The sequence below is a fragment of the Penicillium angulare genome (genome assembly GCF_028827245.1).
Source record: "Penicillium angulare strain IBT 27051 chromosome Unknown utg000003l_segment0_segment0, whole genome shotgun sequence".
NCBI lineage: Eukaryota > Fungi > Ascomycota > Eurotiomycetes > Eurotiales > Aspergillaceae > Penicillium > Penicillium angulare.
The window spans coordinates 2,654,068-2,674,145 of NW_026623162.1; the positions used below are offsets into that span (position 1 = coordinate 2,654,068).

Consider the following 20,078-nt stretch of genomic DNA (forward strand, 5'->3'; position numbering starts at 1 on the left):
TTCATTATTTCTCCATTCAGATCATCGATTCTTCTTTACTTTCGATATCTCTTCGATACTTGACTCGTTCGCACTGAGCGTTTCGTTTTTTCCCTTACCGACACGTACGATCATGATCACGCATTGCATTTCGGCGCATCTATGGATTTGTTTTACTTGATTTGGGTCTCATCGGCTCCGGGGTTTGGGGGTGTTCTTCCATACAAGGTTTCAATGGGCGTGTCCCTTCCTGGATCTTCTTGAACCACATCCACCTTTTCCCTTACGACTTTAATATTCATGTACAGCTCAACTCTCGTCCTTTCTCTGGAATCTCCTTAATGGTGGATAAAATATCCTCACAACCGCTTTATCCTACCAAAAATTCCACGGGTTTATCTAAAACCACGAAGTTCGAAAACAAAAAAAGGGTCTTATCGTCAGCGCTTCTCTCCACTGCATGTCTTGTTTTCTATGGCTGCAGAAAACATACTAGCATTTTCTTCTTCTTCTCTTCTTTACCCAGGGAACGGTTCTTTTCTCATTTTCTCGTCTTTTTCCTTTTCGATACCAGATACCATGCTTCTTCCTGTTTCCCCAAGCTAGGCTACATCAAGCCTAAACCATATGTTCCCTGTACGCTACTCATGAAATTCCTGAGCGCCGCAAAAGAAAACCTAAAAACCTGGAATGAGCGAACGAAACCAGTGAAATGAAACATTTTAATAAACATTCCTCATGCAATTCGTATACAGAAGTATATTCAACTAAACTAATACAAACTACTTAAGAAAAACAAAGCACAAGTCTTGGAAATGGCTGGCGCTATGCAGAGACTGCAAATTGGCGGTCTGGATTCCTGTTTTTTTTTCTGTTTTTTTTCGCTGATCGAGCGCGTTAAGATCCTACTAACTATGTACATCTGCAAAACCATGCACCGAGTCGAGGTCCGCAGAAGGTTTCCGGAGGGAATATCCCTATGATACCGACGCTGTATTATTATCTATGGGCACCGGCGTTTCGAGGCTTGGTGGCGTTGACACGTCAAAGGCAAGGAGAAGGAGGGTGGAGTGGAACTTGGATGTGAAAGGGATTATCAGTAACCACCTAGTCATCATGAACTCATGATTACATGTACAGGCGCGAAGGAATGAAATGAGCACATGGCGCGGCTCCTTACCAGGAGCTTGGGTGAAGGATTCAATATTTAGTTTCAACGGATCCATTAAGGGGGAAGTTTAGAGACTTTTTCCATGTGGCATTTGTGTTGATGTACGGAGTACATGTAAGTACTATCCATGGGGCTGATACATAAACACTATCTAAGCAATATACATACATGCTACCTTCCTTTTCCACTATAGTGTTATCCAGTCATAAGCTAAGATATCGAATTATGCACCATCGTCCTGCCTAAGTGGGTATCGGATTGCGAAATCATATCCCGAGACAAAGGGTAGGAACTGAAGATCCTCCACCCAGCACGTAAATCAGTACGACTTTGTATGGGGAGACGCCAGAGAACCTCGGGGCTACAGTAGGTTAATAGGAAAAAGAAAAGAAAAAGGGGTGTGTCAGGTGGTTCGGAGAAGGATCATCACATCCAAGTATTGTGATATGGGGCCAATATCGGTTTGTTCTTGCCATACGCCGCGGAAGCCGAGCGAGCAGCAGACGGAGGACAAAAGTACGAGGTAGAAAAGTACTTCGGAATAGAGATGAGAGGGGAAACTGAACTTGAAATATCCAGATCATGTTTAGTAAATTTCTTAGCCAGGCTTGCATTTCTAATTTATTTTCAATTTTTGGCTGAGGCTATCATCGCACTGTTCGCGTCCACATGTGAAAGACTGACATGTGCTCTGCATTAGTCTCTAGGTCTAAGCTCTATGCAAAGGCAAGTCAAGGTGTTTATTGCGACACGACTTGACATGATAAGCGATCGTTGGTTGAGGAAGGTAAACATTGTAGAAAGCTGTATACGGTAATCCTCCGAGCTTAGACAGGGTTTCCATGTCTAGGCCTGGGCCTTGAATTGTAGATTGTACGGAGTACGGAGCGATGAGGGGACTTAGGGTTCATGAGATAGTGCTGGGGAGATCGACGATGCTGGGAAAGAGAGACGAAGGCCTAGACTCGGCGGGTATTTTTTTCAAAATGTACATGTTTCAAGATGGTTTGCGCAAAGGAGACCCGGGTTAGCCTCATCATGACACCATGTATGTTTTCATTATGATGAGTGTGAAGGAGTATTAGTACTAAGGGATATTCCGAGGTAGTTTGGTATGGGGTTGGGTTTTTCCGTAAGGCGCTACTATATGCAGAGTTCAAGAGAGGCAGGCCTGGCGAAGCTAGAGAATCAGAGAATCTATTCTGGGTTCAGCCTAGGGAAAGAGGCAAAGTCGATAGGTCCTGGAGTGCACTGGAGTTTCCCGCTCTCCGCTCTCCCGCCAGACATGCTTGATGTCATGTTTGCAGTCATGTGGCCTGGTGGGGGGTCACGGGAGGGTCACGGGATGCTCGTGACTCCGGGGAGATGGCGATTTTCGATCTCGCGTTCTGCTCGCTGATTCGCTGTAGCTTTATCACTCTGCTCAACTCCAGGTTTTTCAGGATTTTTTTGGAATTCCTGTATGAGAAGGCGTTTTTGAGTATATACAAGGATCATATTCTGATACATGATAGATGATATTACTTGAAACTCCAATCTCCAGAGTCATCTCCAAAAATGACGTATCTATAAGTAATGTTCGGTGCTTGCCTTTTTTGGCGCTCCCAATGTGTTGCATCGAGGCCGATGTGGAACCGTCCAAACCACCCCACGCTTTTCTCTCCTAAAACGCCCGACTTTCTCCGCCGGGCTCCTCTTTCCCCAATCCAAGCAAGCTATGACTGGCCATGCAATCAGGAGGTGCCCGACATTCGTGGGTCCAACTGAAAAAAAAGAAAGGATTCATTGGAATCAGCTTCATCTTCAACAGTACAGCTAGTTCGAATTAAGGATCCAGGGCACCTTCAATGACAGGAAACATGGTCTTCACTCACCGAGAGGACAAAGCTCACCCAGTAAATATCAGATTTCAAGATTCCATTGCTCCGGTCATTTTCCCGGAGTGTTTTAAACGGAATTTACTTGTTCAGTATCATCCGTAGGCGTAGACGCCTACAAATCCACTCACCAACACTCTAACCCCCTAAGCAATGGCGCCGGCAGGATTCCAGCCACCTCCAGGCCTTGACAATCACCTCTAAACCGATTCAAGCTAAAATTCTCCCCCAATACCCACAAAAAATTCCCGCAGCGGACGTTTTTGGGCCTCGATCTCAGCTCCTCGGTGAAGAGGCTAGTGGGATTTACGGTGGATCAGACCAGAACTCTGGAACCATGCGTAATTCGCACAACGTCCGCATCTTTTTTTGACTGGCTCGTCTCACCGGTATTGTTATGGTCTTCTATAGTGTGTATTTGGCAGTATTGAACTGACATCTGGAGATCGGCATTGCTACTTTGGGTGTTTTGTGTCCACCACTTCATCAATCGAGTATAACGGTGAGGCTCGTAGAATGCCAGTTTGCTAGAAAAGTGGACTTAGGGCTTAGTTCAATTCGCATTTCTTGTTGGCTGGTCTAGTTTGATGACTTGCGTCACAGGATTCGGCATGCCGATGATGCAGCTGCAGCATGTTGATGCTCCAGGCTGTTCTATGTCGGCCAGTCCGATATGGAATTGAGGCTCTTCAGCGTACATCAACGACCACTTGCGATTATAAAGTTCAGTATACGCATGATGCTCAATATATTCTCAATAGCTAAATATCTGTTGACCTTTTAATAAAAAATATAAGCAAATCGCGTTTACAGATACACTACATCTGATCGCAGATGAATAACATAGCTTCGTCCAACATAGTAACTTATGAAGCTGATCTTGCCACTCTTCACAAACGGATGACAGTCTTCCTTGTGGACCACGCACTACATATTTAGAGATACCAAACAGGTTCACAACTCTCCACGCGCATCTCTACGTGTTCGATCTAGATGTTTCTCGATGCCGCAGTTTCGCCGGTGGCATTCCTTGTTTCCCCCTAAGTTTCTCCGAATCCACTGCGACGGATAGAGTAGATATTTCAGGGGAAACTGACAAAAGGCAACTCGCAATCAAACTTACTCCCATACATTTAGTCTCGGTATCCCGAAAAGTTGGACTCTTCGGGATTCCGGCGGCCCAAGCCCGAAGCTACAAACTACTTACAAGGATTGCACAGATCACGAGGAGTTCAAATTGTAACGAGTCGTACAAAGTATACGATAATCCCCACCCACGCGGACCTCGGGAGAAAACCCGTCAATAAGTGCTACATGATTGGTGCTCTGCTTCGTGGGTCATCAATCACGTGAATAGGACGAAGGAGCTCTGTCCTCCGGCGAATCAATGCCGCATGTAACGATGCAAGCCACACGCATGTCGGGAAACACATCTATAGATAAGATGTAAGATATTGATGTCGCGCTGTTATAGTTGAATATCGACATTTATGTGCCTTCTACCGGGACTATTTGCCGGATTCCGAATTTGGATGTTGTTGAGTCTTTTGCGGCGTGGACAATCCCATGGTTGTTGAGTTACAGCGAGGGCTTTTTCCAGAAAGGTTCTGGAAGGATGATCCGATTGGTGCGTCCCATGGCCTAGATGGAGCTAGGCTGCTTTGGGAACCGGATGTCCTTTTTCGGAATATTACGGTATTGTCGTATCGGGACTTGGCCGTGAATTTGTTTTGGTATTACACGGTGGAGCGCGGTATGGGTGTACGGAGTAAAGACGGATACATACACAGAGCCTTGGAGCTGAGAGCGGTTAATCTCTTTAGATGCTGTTAAATATGCAAATCTGGGTTATTTGACAAAGGCTCAATAATGTACATAATTGTTCTTTTCTTCTATATCATTATTTACGGTCTTGTGGCCGTGAACGGTGGTAAGCCCGCCAGAAACAACTGCCTCGGTATGTATCTCCCCATGTTCATCGCACAAGGTGCTCTCACATGGGGGATCGTACTCTGGGTATCAAGTTCAATCGAACGCTTATTGTCACCGGATGATCTTTTAAATACAATATAGATAAATTGAGCGCTCGGTGGAGATTAGAGGATTGTATTTCTAGGTGTATAGCACCTCGTTAGTAGCTACATCTATGTATAGGTTCACACGAATGAGCTACTACACTGCTGGTAAACATTCGTGGAATAATTACTTCCAAGCAAGCCCTGGAGTACGCTAGTGTTCCAGCAGGGAGAACAAAGGAATGTATCACTCAGCCACAAACCAAGCTCGAGATATTAAACTAATACAAACAATAATCTGCGATCTGAATATCGATTCAAGCCGTGGCGCATTCCTCTCATTCTACGATTAAGCCAAGGTATCAGTTCCGACCGTTGAAATCCTCCAAACCGGCCCCAGAAGTAGGGAACCCCAATGCAACTAGCAGAGTCTATGACAGCCACCAGGACGCTAGACAGGGTATCGACCAGCGCCAGAGAAGGGGGTGTGACCATGTCAAACTTTCAACCTCATTTGATTGAAGCACGAAAATAAATACTCCCTGCAAACTTGTCTCTCCACCCTGGTCGCCGGCTTCATTCTGAACCTTAAGCGCGGCCATGCGGCGGTATAAACTTTGCATATCGGAAAAAGTACCATTTTAGATTTCGGTTTAACTCTCATTCAATTAAGATCACGACAGAACCCCATCATCTGATCTGGTGTGGCAAATTCTGGCCTTTCTTAAGTCCATACATAGATGTCCGGGGTAGTTTCTTCCGAGTAAGAAACAACTACAGTAGTGTATGTAATCTGTTCCTGACATTTATAATTAATTCCCCTACCTTGGCGAATACTGTCCCTGCATGAAAAGTCTGCTTGTTTTTTGAGGCATCCATTTAACGGGGTGGAAAAAGTCTTCAGCTCATCTGATCATGTTGACCCCTTGATGTTACCGACGGGGGACCGATCTATCGGTGTTTAGGTACCTTTGTGAGGTGCATGGTGGGCTAAACGCATAACCCTCCAGGGCTGGTGTGGCGGCATCGCCCTAGAGCTTAGTGTGCAGTCGGCGGGGTTCTGGAAGCCGAACCCCTCACCTTTCTCCGCGTATCGCGCGATCTGACCGCCCGAGTGGGAGGTGGAGGGTTGTTATGCGCGTTTTTCTGATTGCGGTAACCCGTCTGGAGACGGATGTGAGCAATAATGTTGTTAATTGTGGAGATAAAGTGGGAATTGACTCGCCACTTTGAGAATTATGCAGAATGTTTCAGAAAAAAAATAATACATGCAGTATCAAACCATTTGTATTCTGGGATTGGAGATGTTCGTGTAAAAATATCAACATTGAGTTGAACTGGGAAAGTATAACGAGGTATAAGGAGCATCGGGTCTTGATTACATAATTATACATAATTATGTTTTCACTATTGTGTTTGTTGGGTTTGTTGGGTTTGACAATATTGCAATGTAGGAAGATACTAACTTAACTAGATAGAAAGATTAATTTTTGACTGAATCACTGATCAGTACAGTAGTACGAATATTTCTAGAATTATCTAATACAATATTTAGCAGTTTTCATGTTACTGCCCCCCATTTATGAGTCACTTTTTCTCCAGTCTTCATGAGTATTCCATGGGAAATGGTGAGTCAGATTGAATCATGGCGGACACGATGTGCAGTTCCCCACATCAAACTCGACCAGTCTTGGCACTGCCAGCTTCAGTAAATACTATATCTTCAAGAACAGAATCAAGATCAATTCGGACCGGCTTTTTTTAGAGCGCCATCTTTTACCCACCCTGGCCCTTACTTGCAACACATTATAACGCCGCTCACGCACCGCAGATTGCCTGTTGTGCATTGCAGATCTGGTCCTGTCGATCCTGTCCAAGGTCACCCGATCTCTGCGTTGGCATTTCAAACGTCACCTCGCCTTGGTTCATCCAGGACAGCATTCGCCCCCATTACTCTCCGTCCACATAGGCTCAGCTCCAACATGGAGAACCAGTCAACTGACATTGCAGCGGGTCCCGAAGTCCATGCCCATAGTAAGTCCTATCTCATTTTCATTGGCCCTATTACTCATGGTGTCGTTGGTGGCTTGTCTCCCGCCAAAACAAACCAAAGAGATGATCTTCCAGGTCTCGACCTTCCTTTCCTGTGCTTTTGTCTTTCCTGCAAGCGTCCTGTATGTGGCAGGGCAGCGCAGGTCCATGCACGCTGAGCCACCGAGGCCACCCGTGGTCCAGTGGTTGGAAACCTGTTGAGGCCCTTAGCTCTGACCTTATGGCCTGAATTTTCACCGAAGCGGCCTGGACTGCGGGCCGCAACCTTTCTGATCACACGCTCATTGCCTTTCTAAACAGGGACTGACCAACCACCCTTGGCTGGCGATGAGTTGTCAATTGCGACTTCGTCCCATGGTGTTACATTCACGGAAGAGCCGTACAGCGCTCGCCAACCCAAGAAAAGAGGAAATTGTCGTTATTTTACAACTAAGAAAGGTACGTGTTATCAGATCCAACTTATTGGTTTTCTGTGCTTGTTATTGTTTTGTTTTATGGAGTATATCGTTTTGTTGTCGTTTTACCATTACATGAGCCAGATGATAAGCCTCGTCCCTCGTATACATGCAAGTTTACTCAAATGTGGCATCGTGTTAGACGAATTGGGCTTGATTTCAATCTGCCAGTCAATGATCCAGTCATCGGATGCCTCTCGTATTGCCTGAATATCATTTATTGGCAGATCATGATTTCACATGGGCAGCACAACAACGATGAATTATCATTTTCGAGTTTGATACTGACCTTGGTCTAGGCTGCCGTGCCGGTGCTGAATGCCCGTATGTCCACGATAGCTCTATTGGTGGGCAGAGCGTGACTTCAGCAGATCAGCAATCTGGTTCTCATGATGCCACAGATGCTCAACAAAATCTAGAACTCAATAGAACTCCTCAAAATAAGGATGTGGCTGCCAATGAGCAACAGTCTAAACAGCCTACAACGGTCTCACATGCTGCTCAGCCTCATAGGCCAGTTTCTAAAACAGAGCAAAAAGACCCGAGAGAGTTTCAGCTAAACCAATTGCGACGACGTTTTCAAGTACAAGAGAAGACAGACAGCGATGGAACTATTCTAGAATTTGGATTGGCCCCCTCTGACCCTGACTTCCCATTTGAATTGAATGCACTACAATGCGTGCTGCATGTTCCGAAGTCATATCCCGCCTCGGGTCGACCGACGCTTATAGTAACTAATCCAGAAATGGAACCTGCATATCAATCAAATGTCGCGAGAGGATTCGACGACATTGTGGACTTCACATTGCGAACAAATGGCCGCGGCACACTCCTCAATTGGACGAACAGTCTTGACAGGCAGCTGGAAAAATTGCTCACATCCCTCGAAAGAGGTCCCAAGCTCAAGTTTGTTGCTAATGTGGGCACTGGAACAGCCGACAGGGGCTCAGTATCTACCAGCAAGACTGCCACCCAAGCTCCCGTTGAATTACCTGTTTTATCAAAGCCAATACCTAAGGCTGCTGTCAAGCCCAGAGCACCGCCAAAGCCTCATGTTGCAAGAAATGTATATACGGCCGATCAAAAGGCCCAGGCTGAGAAAAGGAGATCCCTGGAGGCGAAGCAGATTGAAGCTCGACTTGGCAGACTTCCACTTTTCCAGAAACAATCAGAGACTTCCTTTGTCATTCCGATTCAGCCAAACAAGAGGGATCGTCTTCCTGGCCAGCTCCAGGCTGTGAAGGTAGTGAGACTTCTGGTTCCTGCATTGTATCCACTTGAACATTCCATCATCGAAATCCAAAATATCGACTCTCCAGAAGCCAGATCCGTAGAGATTGGCTTTGCACAGTGGATAGACAAGAATTCCCAGTTGAATCTGGTCTCCCAGATCAATTACTTGGCCAGCAATATGCACAATTTTGCCAAGACACCATTGCCTGAAGTTGCTGATCATTCGCAACATGAACATCTTCATACGGAAACGGTTGAGACTCTATCTCCCAAATCAGAAAAGCCCAATGATGCTGTCTCCGCTGAGGATCCAGATCGACCACACCTGCACGTCATCCCACGTCCACCTGAGTGGTCAGTGACTGAAAACAATGACGATAGCGAGATGAGTGACGAGTCGAGCTTTGAAGAAACTTCCGAAGAGGAGGAGGGCGACGACAACAGTGAAGGTGGCGCAACAGTCCCTATAGCAACCGACACACCAGGGCAAGGTGTTGCATTATCATTCCCTTTCCTAGAGCTCTACGGAATAGAGCTATTGGAGACTATGTATCTTGCGATCACGATCAAGTGTGAGAGGTGCAAGGAAACAATGGATATCAAGAACGTCCCGAATATCACGGATCCGAAGAGCACACCAAAAGTGGAGTCTTGCAACAAATGTGCCAATTCTATGACTATTGGTAAGATTATTATCATATTTCATCATTTCCCGACTATCTGAACTAATATATTCTGCTGAAGGCTTCCGCAAGCAACTGATGCACTCTCACGCTAATCGTGCTGGTTATCTGGATATGGACGGTTGCACTGTTGTGGATCTTCTTACAAGGTACGTATCATCTCTAATAACTACCTTTGCAATATTATAGAAGTTCTTACTGATGTAAATTGAAGTACCTTCATTCCAACCTGCTCCGAGTGCTCAACTCCATACCATGCACCCGGTGTGTCGGCAGTCCGTGGAGAAAGTGCCATGGCAATGTGCCGTCATTGCCATCGCAAAATGGGTATACATATCCTTCAAGCCTAGTGCAAATCCGGGATTAGATACTAACTTAGCCTTAGTTTTCAAACTCCCCGAAGTGAAGTTTTTGCTTGTGGGAAGCGCCGCCAGTAAGTTCCAACTTATTGATTTTTTCATATGATTCAAATTATTCACATTTATCGTAGTTTCATCTCGATCCGGCCTCTCATTGAAGAAGAAAGTAAGAGCACACCCTTGGTTCTTTTCGAAAACATGCTAATCATTCCACAGCCTAAAGAGGTTCTGGGAATTGTTGCTGGACAAGAGCTTCCTCGACGTGGCCGCTGCCAACATTACAGCAAGAGTTATCGTTGGTTCAGGTGCGCTATTGATTGTTTAGATACACTATTCCATATTTCTAACCCCTAGCAGATTCAGTTGCTGTGCTAAGGTGTTCCCCTGCGATAAGTAAGTGTCAACGCCTATTATCTTTGTGTTGAACGTATGCTGACGAATCTAGATGCCACGACGCAGAAACCGATCATCCAAACGAACACGCAAATCGTATGATATGGTATGTATACCTGAAGTCTCAAATATGCAGCTTGGTATTAACTTCTGGCAGCGGATTCTGCTCTCGTGAACAAATTTACAGACCCGAGAACTGCGGTATCTGCAAAGCAGTGCTTATTGGCAAGGCCGGTAGCGGCTTCTGGGAAGGAGGCAAAGGAACGAGGAATCGAGCTCTCATGAGCCGGAAAGGTATGGACCTACATTTCTATAATGACGGTTTGTACAATGCTAATAAAGGAAGTAGATCCTCGAAAATATAAGCGGAGGGGAGCGACTGTCCCTGGTGGTTCGTCTAAAAAGAAGTAGGGGCCATCTATATAGATATGAAGAAACAAAAAAAATGAAATAGGCTGTTTTCAGCTCTGAAACCCGAAGAATTGTTCTCATGTAGTTCAAGTGGAAAGCTAGTTCACAGAAGATCCAGAGGTTCTATTAGCAAGAAGCATACTGATTCTCGGTGATAAATGACCCCCAACCCCTTCCAAGTTTTTCATGGACGCACCTACTACGAGATAATCATTTGCCAGGTTCGCCACTTATGCAACTTTGGAAGTATAACGTGCAATCCTTTACGACCACATGCTTAGGAGGCCCCGCCCCCAAGTAATTGGATTCTATTGATATGACCTCGACAAAATCTATCTGGTGTTAGCTGATAGTTGTGCCAGTGTGGGACCGAATGGAATTTTGCTCTTGCCAGACAGACAGGAACGTTTTGTATGTTGCTGATATCATCCGAAAGAAATAAGATAGTTGATTTGAGTCGTTAGTTGTGTATACGATCTTACATTGTGATTATTCTATTCTTTCCTTTTATCTTTTGCTAAATGTGGATTGCGACGAGAAGTTGCATACTGTTCTCCCATTGCCACAGAATGGCAGTTCTCTCTATTTATCGGGAGTCTCTTATGAAGAGCAATTGTGCAGCAGATTAAATAAAATCAGGTCATACTGGTTGTTTACTTAAGAAAGGAGAAGATAATAACTGAGGTGCATATGTGTCAGTGTTCCCCAAGATGTGTAGGATATCGGTTTATCTTGTAAAAAACTTTGTTATTCTGAGAGAAAATTTCCGTATACCTGCATGTGCAGGGATTAGTGAAAGCAAAGAACTTCAACTACTAAAAATCAAGAATAGGTAATGCGCCTGAGCGCATCGCAGGTACATTATCTAGCCACATCTTCGATCAAAGTAGGGTAAGCCAACCGGGAAAGACGGCAGAAACAACATGAAAAGCCTCTCGAATAATGTATGCAGGGGTAAAAATATCTTCTAGCCCGACAAGTTCATGCAGGAGAAATTCCCGCATTTTTCTCTTTATCTCGGGGCGATGTAAAGTTTGTAAACTATGGTTTCTTCCTGAAGCACCCGAGCCTATGAACGTTGCAGCCCCAGGTATAGGATTCGGTGGCGACCGGGTTCAACTGCCAAGTCACGTTTTCCCCGGCAAAAATCAGAAAAGTCATCGACCCGCAAACCCCATATATCTTTCTCTCCTTGCCCACCTCGACATTCTGACCAAGGTTTGGCTCTGCCAATTTTACACTGTCAATATTTATCTCCATAAATCTCTCGCGATCGATCTTATTTACCAAGATCTCCTGAACCATCGCGTTTCTCTCCGACTTCCTCGCGACTCCGTCACCCTTCCTGACACGACTTTCTCTTTTCCTCAATCATAATGGATCACACTCGGGACCCCTGCCCCTATGTCGCTCTGAGTGACTTTGGTGGTGCTTTCTGCATGGGTGTATGTCTTCATCTGTAGCTGGTACATTCTCGTGAAACATTGAAGAGCTGACCGGATGTTTTTTCTATCTCTAGGCTATCGGTGGTGCTGTCTGGCACGGTGTCAAGGGTTTCCGCAACAGCCCCTACGGCGAGCGCCGCATTGGTGCTCTCACAGCTATCAAGGCTCGAGCTCCTGTACTTGGTGGTAACTTCGGTGTCTGGGGTGGTCTGTTCAGTACCTTCGACTGTGCTATCAAGGGTATTCGCAAGAAGGTTCGCATCCATCGATTATCTGCCATCCTACAACAAATACTTACTTCCGGAAACAGGAAGATGCCTGGAACGCCATTTCCGCCGGTTTCTTGACCGGTGGTTCTCTCGCCGTTCGTGGTGGTGTCAAGGCCGCCCGTAACTCCGCCATCATGTGCGCCGTTTTCCTCGCAGTCATCGAGGGTGTCGGTATTGGTTTCCAACGAATGATGGCCGACAACACCAAGCTCGAGGTATGTGGCGATTTCCCCAATTCTTTCATGCTCTTATCTCATCTGAGCTATTTTTCTAACTGGAATGTTTCGTTCTAGCTTCCTCCCCCTCCTCCATCCGAGCAGAAGGCTTTTGCTTAAATACCCCTTTCTCATCTGTCATCAACAATTGCGATCGACCCATAATTTTCGACGGCACAAAAGTCGCGAATTTCTTCGATCGCTGTCTTTATAACATTCCCATATTGGGTCTCTCTTCTCAGGTGTTTTGGCTTGGGTTCATTTTTAAACGACATAGCATAGAGGTCACTGGTTTCGTTCTGCTTTGAGCTTTCTTATATGCCGCCGGCGGCCTGTGTTTCGGAGCATTGTGATTTGGTGGATGACGGGGTTATTCTTATGGGCCATTTCAAAGGCTGGCGTACGTGATCTTTTCATTGCCAGATGGCCTGCCAAACGAATTTCTCGACTCATCCTGCAAACAAAAAAGCATTTGAAGATGGGACCGTGTTGGATACTTGTACATTAACGCATTGCTAACACGCATAATACGCAATTTTTTTTACACAAACACTGATTTGGATTATTCTCCTGACCAAAATTACCTTTCTGTTGACAATTTTATATCTTACAAGCACGTTAACGACGCTAGCGGAGTTGCGCAATGCCGATACTACACCGACTTCTTTCCCCGCACGAACACTTCAACTTTCACCTACTCCCCCATTAACTACAGAAATGTCAGAACCCACAGCCTCTTTCAAGCCTGCACTGATCCTCCACGGAGGTGCAGGGAATCTTAAACGCGCCACCCTCCCGCCGGATCTATACGCCGCCCATCACGCCTCACTTCAATCCTACCTCCGCTCAACACACAACCTCCTCAAAACTGGTGCCACAGCGCTCGACGCCGCCGTCCACGCCGTCTCCCTCATGGAGGATGACGAGCTCTTCAACTGTGGCCGCGGTAGCGTCTTTACCACAGAGGGAACGATTGAAATGGAAGCGTCAGTGATGGTCACCTCGGTCCAAGACACAACCACCAACCTAGAAGGCACCATCAAACGTGGAGCAGGTGTAATGGGACTTAAGAATATTCGGCACCCTATCCGACTTGCACGCGAGTCTCTTTTGCGTACGGGCGTGACGGTGGATGGTGCACCAAAACATGATGGCGGGAATCTACACTCGCAATTACATGGCTCCCATGTCGAGACGCTTGCGCGGGAATGGGGACTAGAGTTCAAGCCCGATGAATGGTTTTGGACGAAGCGTCGATGGGATGAGCATCAGCGCGGATTGAAGGGTGAGGCGGAACCTCTATCATTGAGCCAGGGAACTGTTGGGTGTGTATGTTTGGATCAGTGGGGCAATCTAGCTGTTGCCACTAGTACGGGTGGACTGACGAATAAACTTCCTGGTCGAATTGGGGATACTCCTTCTCTTGGTGCGGGCTTCTGGGCTGAATCGTGGGAAGAGCTTGTGCCGAACATTGCTCCAAGTCCTGATTCTTCATCTGCACGTGGCTTCATCCAGGAAGCTAGGGAGTTGTTGGCGGACTGCTTACTTCCTTTTATGAGAGAAACTCATACCTCAGCACAGTATACGCCTCTTCCAGGTAGCTTGGAAACAAGGCAGTTCTGGTCTGGATCAGAGAAGCAGGCTTTGGGTTACCAAGCCTCCTCCCCAACACAGAAGGCTTATAAGAGACGTGCAATTGCGATCTCAGGCACTGGGAACGGTGACTCGTTCCTTCGAGTGGCTGCTGCACGTACTGCAGCTGCGATGCTACGTTTCTCTCCACCTAGCCTTGGTTTAGCCGACGCCGTTACAGCGGTGGCTGGTCCTGGTGGTGAACTCCAACGATCTGCCGGCCAACGCTGGAATATCACAGGAGAAGGTGGAGGTGGCATTATTGGGATCGAGGCTGATTCGGGACTTGCTGGCAGTGGAGAACTGCCCCGAGGAAAAGTTGTTTTCGACTTCAATTCCGGCGGGATGTGGCGTGCGTGGGTCGAGGAAGACAGCTCTGGAAAGGAGCATGAGAGGATTATGGTCTTCCGCGAAGAGTATCGATAGACGCGAATTCTCGGTGGGGTGTACTAGTATGTAGATCCCATAAAAATGGGCGGCTGGGAAGGGAACTCCGCTGCGCGTGCACCTTGCAGATAGATTTGCCAATGCCAACCTGATTTCTACCTACCCCAGTCTCATTGATTAGTCTTTACTTGGTTCTACTCTCGAATGACGTACAATGACATTTGTTGAATTCTTCCCATCCTTTAGGTTGGGTTCAGCCTGGCATCACACCTGCAGGCCTACTATGTATACGCACGAGCTTTCAGCCACCCTTATGCTCCATATCTGCAAGTCAAAATTTGATAATTGCGTACTCTTTATTTGGCCTATGCGAGGTACCCACACTCTGATGGCTGGAATAAACACTGTCTGTTACTTGGTTAATTCAGAGCAAGAATCAATAGCTTGTCTGTCTCCTTGCATATACTAGTAGATATTGTTTTTGTGTTACCGACGATCATTCCTCTGCAAGCCACATCCATACAAGAGCTTTTCACAACATAAATTGACCCTCGAGTCTAATTTATTCGCGTTTGTTCTTTTCAATGTAACACTCATATTGACGAAACTCATAATTACCTCTATTTATCATGTTGTCCTACAAGATTCTCGTTCTCGCTCTACTATCCTATGGCGCCAAGAACGTAGTAGCAGCCAAGGTATTCCAAGTTACTATCATCACGTCCTTCACGCCTAGAATACTAATCGGTCTTCTCTTACAGCCCCCAGCCACCCTCTTCACAGAGGAGACATGCCTAGGCGATTCTTTCGAGGTCGCGGCAGATGGCAAATGTGTTCTTCTACCCGAGAATTTGTAAGAGCTGCAATGTGTGAATGCAGAGACAAAAGCTAATCGACGCAGGCAAAAGGATATCAGCGCTGCAGAGGTTCCAGAGGATGTGGTTTGTGACTTTTACACGTATGATGAGCTTATGGAAATTCCTGTGTCGGTATGTTATACTGACATTTATGTAGTGATGAAAAGTGTAATGAGCCACTTTGGATTGGAATGGAGGGTGAGGATAAATGCATGAGCTTCAGTCCATTGGAGATTTCGAACAAGACCGTCAGCGTTCACTGCTATGATGCTGATTCGATTTACGATTAGAAATGAGGATAAATTATGGAAAGAGTATAGATGAAAGTAGAAACCAGATCTATATTCTTATTGAATCTAATGAAAGAACTTGCAAAAGATTACTCCCAAGGTTGCAGATGGTGTTGAAGTCTCAATAATTTCTAGGTATAAGGTAAAAGTATTTAAGTATCTAGTTCATTGCTAGGTATGCAATGCAAATTTTCAACCTTGGAAGAAAGCTAGACAGCACTGAGGGCAACTGATTTGTATGTCATTATAATTTTTACTCTTCAATTTGCATCGTCCACTATATCGCGCTATGGACTTTTTAAATCTCAAAACTTTTGTAAGACACAAAGACAATCAACCTTATATACAATGATAGTGCTATGTTATGGCAGGGTAGCCGGGTATATTCCACATGAGTTCGAAACTTATTTCGATCTTCCACCAAGGCTACCCATGGCCTTCAACCTCTCGCTATCAATTTGAGGAAGGGCCTTGGCACCTGCAGTAGATGGGCTAGGTAGGAAGCCAGTGGCAGACAGGAAGGCGAGGTAACGGCCAATTATGTCTGTGGTGACGGCGCGATCGCTCAGTAATTCAGGAGAGACACCAAAGGAACGCAGCGCAGTAGTGGCATTGACATCGTCAAGGTCTCGCGCGACAGAGTTTGATGGCAGATCTCCAACGACAAAGTGGAACAAGGGAAGAAGTGCAAGCTCCTTAGAGCCAGTGTTGCCCTCATCAGCCACATAGTTATGCAACAAGTTGCACCATTCGCGATAGGGGACTTGAGGTACATTGTAGCCATAGGTCTCCAATGAACCGAGCCACTCGTTGGTAGTCAATGGGGGGTGGCTGATAACCTGCACTACTCCCAAAGGCTCAACTGGTGGGTGCAGCACTGAGGCGACAACGATTCGGCTGACGTGGGTAACTGGGACCTGGTTGATGTTATTTCCAGGGATGTCTGGGCGTGCGTTGACCTGGATACAGCCCTTCCACAGACGCAAGAGGAAGTCGTCAGTAACGGAAAAGCCGGACTCTGGGTCACCCATAATATAACCTGGGCGAATGACAACACCGGCCAGACCACGGCGGCCAGCTTCGCGAACAATATACTCGCTAGCCCACTTCGACTGTCCATAGCCGGTGCCCAGGCCCTTGGCACTGCCCTCTAGGTCGTCGGATTCGAGGACCTTGGATCCACTCTGGTTGATCTCGAAGTAGTGATCGGTATCCAAAGTTGAGGTGGAACTGATGAATGCGAGGCGCTTGGCCTTTCCGAAAGTACAAAGAGTCACACACTCCATTGTACTCAATACGTTAGCCTGACGCAAGCTGGAGTACGGAAGCATCCAGTTGACCTGGGCTCCATTGTGAATGACCAAATCAGCTTCTTGGGTAATGCGATCCCAGTCCTGAGTAGACATGCCAAGCTGAGGCTTGGCGATGTCACCAGGAACAACCTCGACACGGCCGGCCCATTCCTGGCGCCAAAGTCCATATGCCTCAGCAATGCCTCGAAGACGCTGAAGACCAGAAGCGGAATCCTTGCATCTCACATGCGTGATAACACGCATGTTCTTATTGGATTCCAAAAGGCCATTGAGGATGTAAGAACCGAGGAAACCAGTTGCACCAGTAAGGAAGGCTGTGGTGGCCTCGGAAGTGGTTGACTTTGGAATAGTAGACGGGAGATGAGCGGCCAGCTCTCGAGCATCCGCTGAGTATGCCTGATCCACAATCGCGGAGCTAGCGTGGACATTCTGATCCAGTCGGAGACCAGTAGGATCCTGAGCATGTTCGATTTCCGCAGAGAATGTTTCCAAAGTCTGCGACTGAAAGATAGCACCCATGGGGATGTCAATATCCTTCCATTCTCTTCTAACCTTGAAAAGCATCTGTTGGGCAAGAATGGAGTGTCCACCTTCTTCAAAGAAGTTGGACTTAGGTGCAAGCATCCTAGCAGTGATATTTGGCAGGACCGATGCCCAGATATCAGCAATCTTCTGCTGGGTCTCGGTCAAGGAGACTTGAAGGGAAGAGCTTCTTGATGCCCGTCGGTTGACAAGAGCCAGATCACTGGTGCTCGGGAAGGGAAGAGCAGGCTTGTCAATCTTGCCGTTGGGGTTCAAGGGCATGCGAGCAAGTGGAATGAACATGGTTGGTACGGCGTAAGAAGCAACCTTGGTCTTCAAAAAGTTCTTGCAATCTTCAGACAAGGAACGGAACTTCTTCAGCATAGCAACCAGCGATTCATCCTCATTGGTTGGATCGGCGGGAAGGTTGCCATCTTGAGCCAGCTGCTCGAACCATCGCTTCGTCTCTGGAACGATGTAGCTCACCAGAGTGGGCTCCTCATCCTTATCTCTCCGCACGAGCGTAACGTTTTCACGAATGAAGGGGTGATGAGACAAGTGAGTGTCAATTTCACCAAGTTCAATTCTGAAGCCACGGATCTTGACTTGGTTATCAACTCGTCCAGTGCACTCCACAGCGCCGTCGGGACGGAATCGACCAAGATCACCGGTTCGATAAATGCGGTCACGGGGACCCTTATATAGCTTCATCCAAGGCTCAGGGGCCTGAGAAGCGACTTGTTCGTATTCCTTGGTCCAAACACTGGGGTCAACAAACCAGTTGGTCAAGAATTTGGATTCGTTCAGTTCACGGGTGCGTTCATCGTCTCCAAGGTAACCCTCCGCAAGACCACCGGCACGGAGGAACAGTTCACCTTGTTCTCCGACGTCGCAGATACGAGAACGATTCTCGCGGTCAACAACCAAAAGCTGCACGTCAAGCATCCCTTGACCAACAGGAATGATATCTGGAAGATCATCAAGGTATGAAGGCTCCTGGGCCTTGCTTGGGATTTCAAAGAAGGACACAGCTCTTGAGGTCTCAGTTGTACCGTACATATTCACGATAGCAGCATTCGGGGCAAGTTCTTGGAGTCTACGAGAGTCCTTCTTGGTCAAGAGATCTCCGACAAAGAACACGTGGTGGAGCGCAGGGAACTGGGCACTGGCACCACCAACTAAGATTTGACCCATGGCAGGTGTAAGATGGGAGACAGTAGCCTTATGTTCCTTCATCCACTCAGCAAGGAGCTCATGTCCAATGCTGTCACGATGGGGCACAAGAATCTGTGCGCCGAGGAAGAGCGGTGTAAAGATATCACGTTGAATAGGGTCATGGGCGATACCAGATAACATGGTAAATTTGTCATCCTTGGAAAGACCAAATCGTTCTTGCATCCAGGGTGTAAAGTAAGTCAAGGAGAAGTGTCGACCTTGAACACCCTTGGGCTTACCCTCCGAGCCACTGGTGAAACTGAGAGTGGGTACCGAGTCAGGGCCAATTTCAACATCTGGCATCTGTTCTTTGAGAGACTCATAAGCCTGGAGACAGTCTGGCTCTCCGCTAGCACTAGAACCGCCAATAAGCTTTCCATCGTCTAGGAGCTTCAGCGCCGGGACATGAGCTTTGATTTGTAAATTTTCCGCAACAAATTGGGACACTGATTCACCGATAGGACCGGCCTCTTCAGCTGCTCGCTGGATATGAACGAGGAATCGAGGGTTGGCGACTTCTAACAACGTCTTCTGACGATCCTGGGGATAAAGTGGATCTAATACGCTGACCGTTGCGCCGGCCTTCAGAGCTCCCATATATGCGACCACCAGGTCCACGCTGAATATTCGTTAGTATAGATCTTCCAAGACCAAGTTCAATTCCATGATGCGATTAACGAACCCCCGGTGAGCATAAACCATGACGACATCTCCGCGTTCGCATCCATTCGATACAAAGAAGTGGGCTAGCTGATTGGAGGTCTCGTTGATTTGTTTATAGGTGAATTGACGCTCGGGGCTTTGTTGACCCTTAGTTTCAACAACGCAGAGCCTCTCTGGGTGGGCAACCGCGTTGCGAGCAAAGATTTGGTGGATTGCTAATGGCGGAGGGGTAATCTGTTAGCTCTCCGAGATTCTAGACCATTAGAGCTCATACTAGAACTTACGTCCTTTGAAACCATTCCAATTCAGATCCCTTGTCGGGTCCGGTAATGGACTAGATGAATTCCCTGCCATTGTGTCTTTTTCTCCTCGAAGCATTGGATGAGGCTTGATTGCATGAAGTCAATGAAGCAGAACGAGTCACAGCCGATGCCGGCAGTACCAATGTACCCTAAGCCCTAGCAGGTTTAGTGAGGGGGGTGAGTCATGCCTGTGGGGTGAGTCATGATTATGTCAGCATATGGACCAGTTGGCGGAAACTGGAGAAGTATAAACATCCCGAGCTAACTGGGAATATCAGTCGACTGGTCTTGTTCATAGACTTGATTATGATTTAAAATCTCGTACAGACGAAAATGAATG

General features: G+C 46.8%; 5 protein-coding genes across 5 annotated transcripts; 4 read left to right on the forward strand and 1 right to left on the reverse strand.

Moving 5' to 3' along the window:
• Positions 1-7,024: 7,024 nt before the first annotated feature.
• On the forward strand, positions 7,025-10,628 carry N7478_003143 (uncharacterized protein; the record flags this gene model as incomplete). The annotated part of the gene is made up of 12 exons (XM_056919357.1): positions 7,025-7,076; positions 7,395-7,532; positions 7,849-9,465; positions 9,527-9,614; positions 9,680-9,792; positions 9,851-9,898; positions 9,956-9,990; positions 10,041-10,129; positions 10,182-10,217; positions 10,270-10,323; positions 10,375-10,511; positions 10,567-10,628. 12 exons carry the CDS (start codon positions 7,025-7,027, stop codon positions 10,626-10,628), a joined length of 2,469 nt encoding a protein of 822 aa, XP_056782515.1.
• Positions 10,629-12,004: 1,376 nt separating this feature from the next.
• Positions 12,005-12,677, forward strand: N7478_003144 (protein transporter TIM17; the record flags this gene model as incomplete). The annotated part of the gene is made up of 4 exons (XM_056919358.1): positions 12,005-12,073; positions 12,148-12,327; positions 12,384-12,557; positions 12,636-12,677. 4 exons carry the CDS (start codon positions 12,005-12,007, stop codon positions 12,675-12,677), a joined length of 465 nt encoding a protein of 154 aa, XP_056782516.1.
• A 597-nt stretch (positions 12,678-13,274) lies between these two features.
• Positions 13,275-14,615, forward strand: N7478_003145 (isoaspartyl peptidase/L-asparaginase; the record flags this gene model as incomplete). Its single annotated transcript, XM_056919359.1, has 1 exon — positions 13,275-14,615. The coding sequence occupies one exon, from the start codon at positions 13,275-13,277 to the stop codon at positions 14,613-14,615; it is 1,341 nt and encodes a 446-aa protein (XP_056782517.1).
• A 590-nt stretch (positions 14,616-15,205) lies between these two features.
• N7478_003146 (uncharacterized protein) lies at positions 15,206-15,723 on the forward strand (the record flags this gene model as incomplete). The annotated part of the gene is made up of 4 exons (XM_056919360.1): positions 15,206-15,274; positions 15,338-15,429; positions 15,478-15,534; positions 15,591-15,723. 4 exons carry the CDS (start codon positions 15,206-15,208, stop codon positions 15,721-15,723), a joined length of 351 nt encoding a protein of 116 aa, XP_056782518.1.
• A 404-nt stretch (positions 15,724-16,127) lies between these two features.
• Positions 16,128-19,814, reverse strand: aarA (L-aminoadipate-semialdehyde dehydrogenase; the record flags this gene model as incomplete). Its single annotated transcript, XM_056919361.1, has 3 exons — positions 16,128-19,392; positions 19,456-19,651; positions 19,721-19,814. The coding sequence occupies 3 exons, from the start codon at positions 19,812-19,814 to the stop codon at positions 16,128-16,130; spliced, it is 3,555 nt and encodes a 1,184-aa protein (XP_056782519.1).
• Positions 19,815-20,078: the final 264 nt, after the last annotated feature.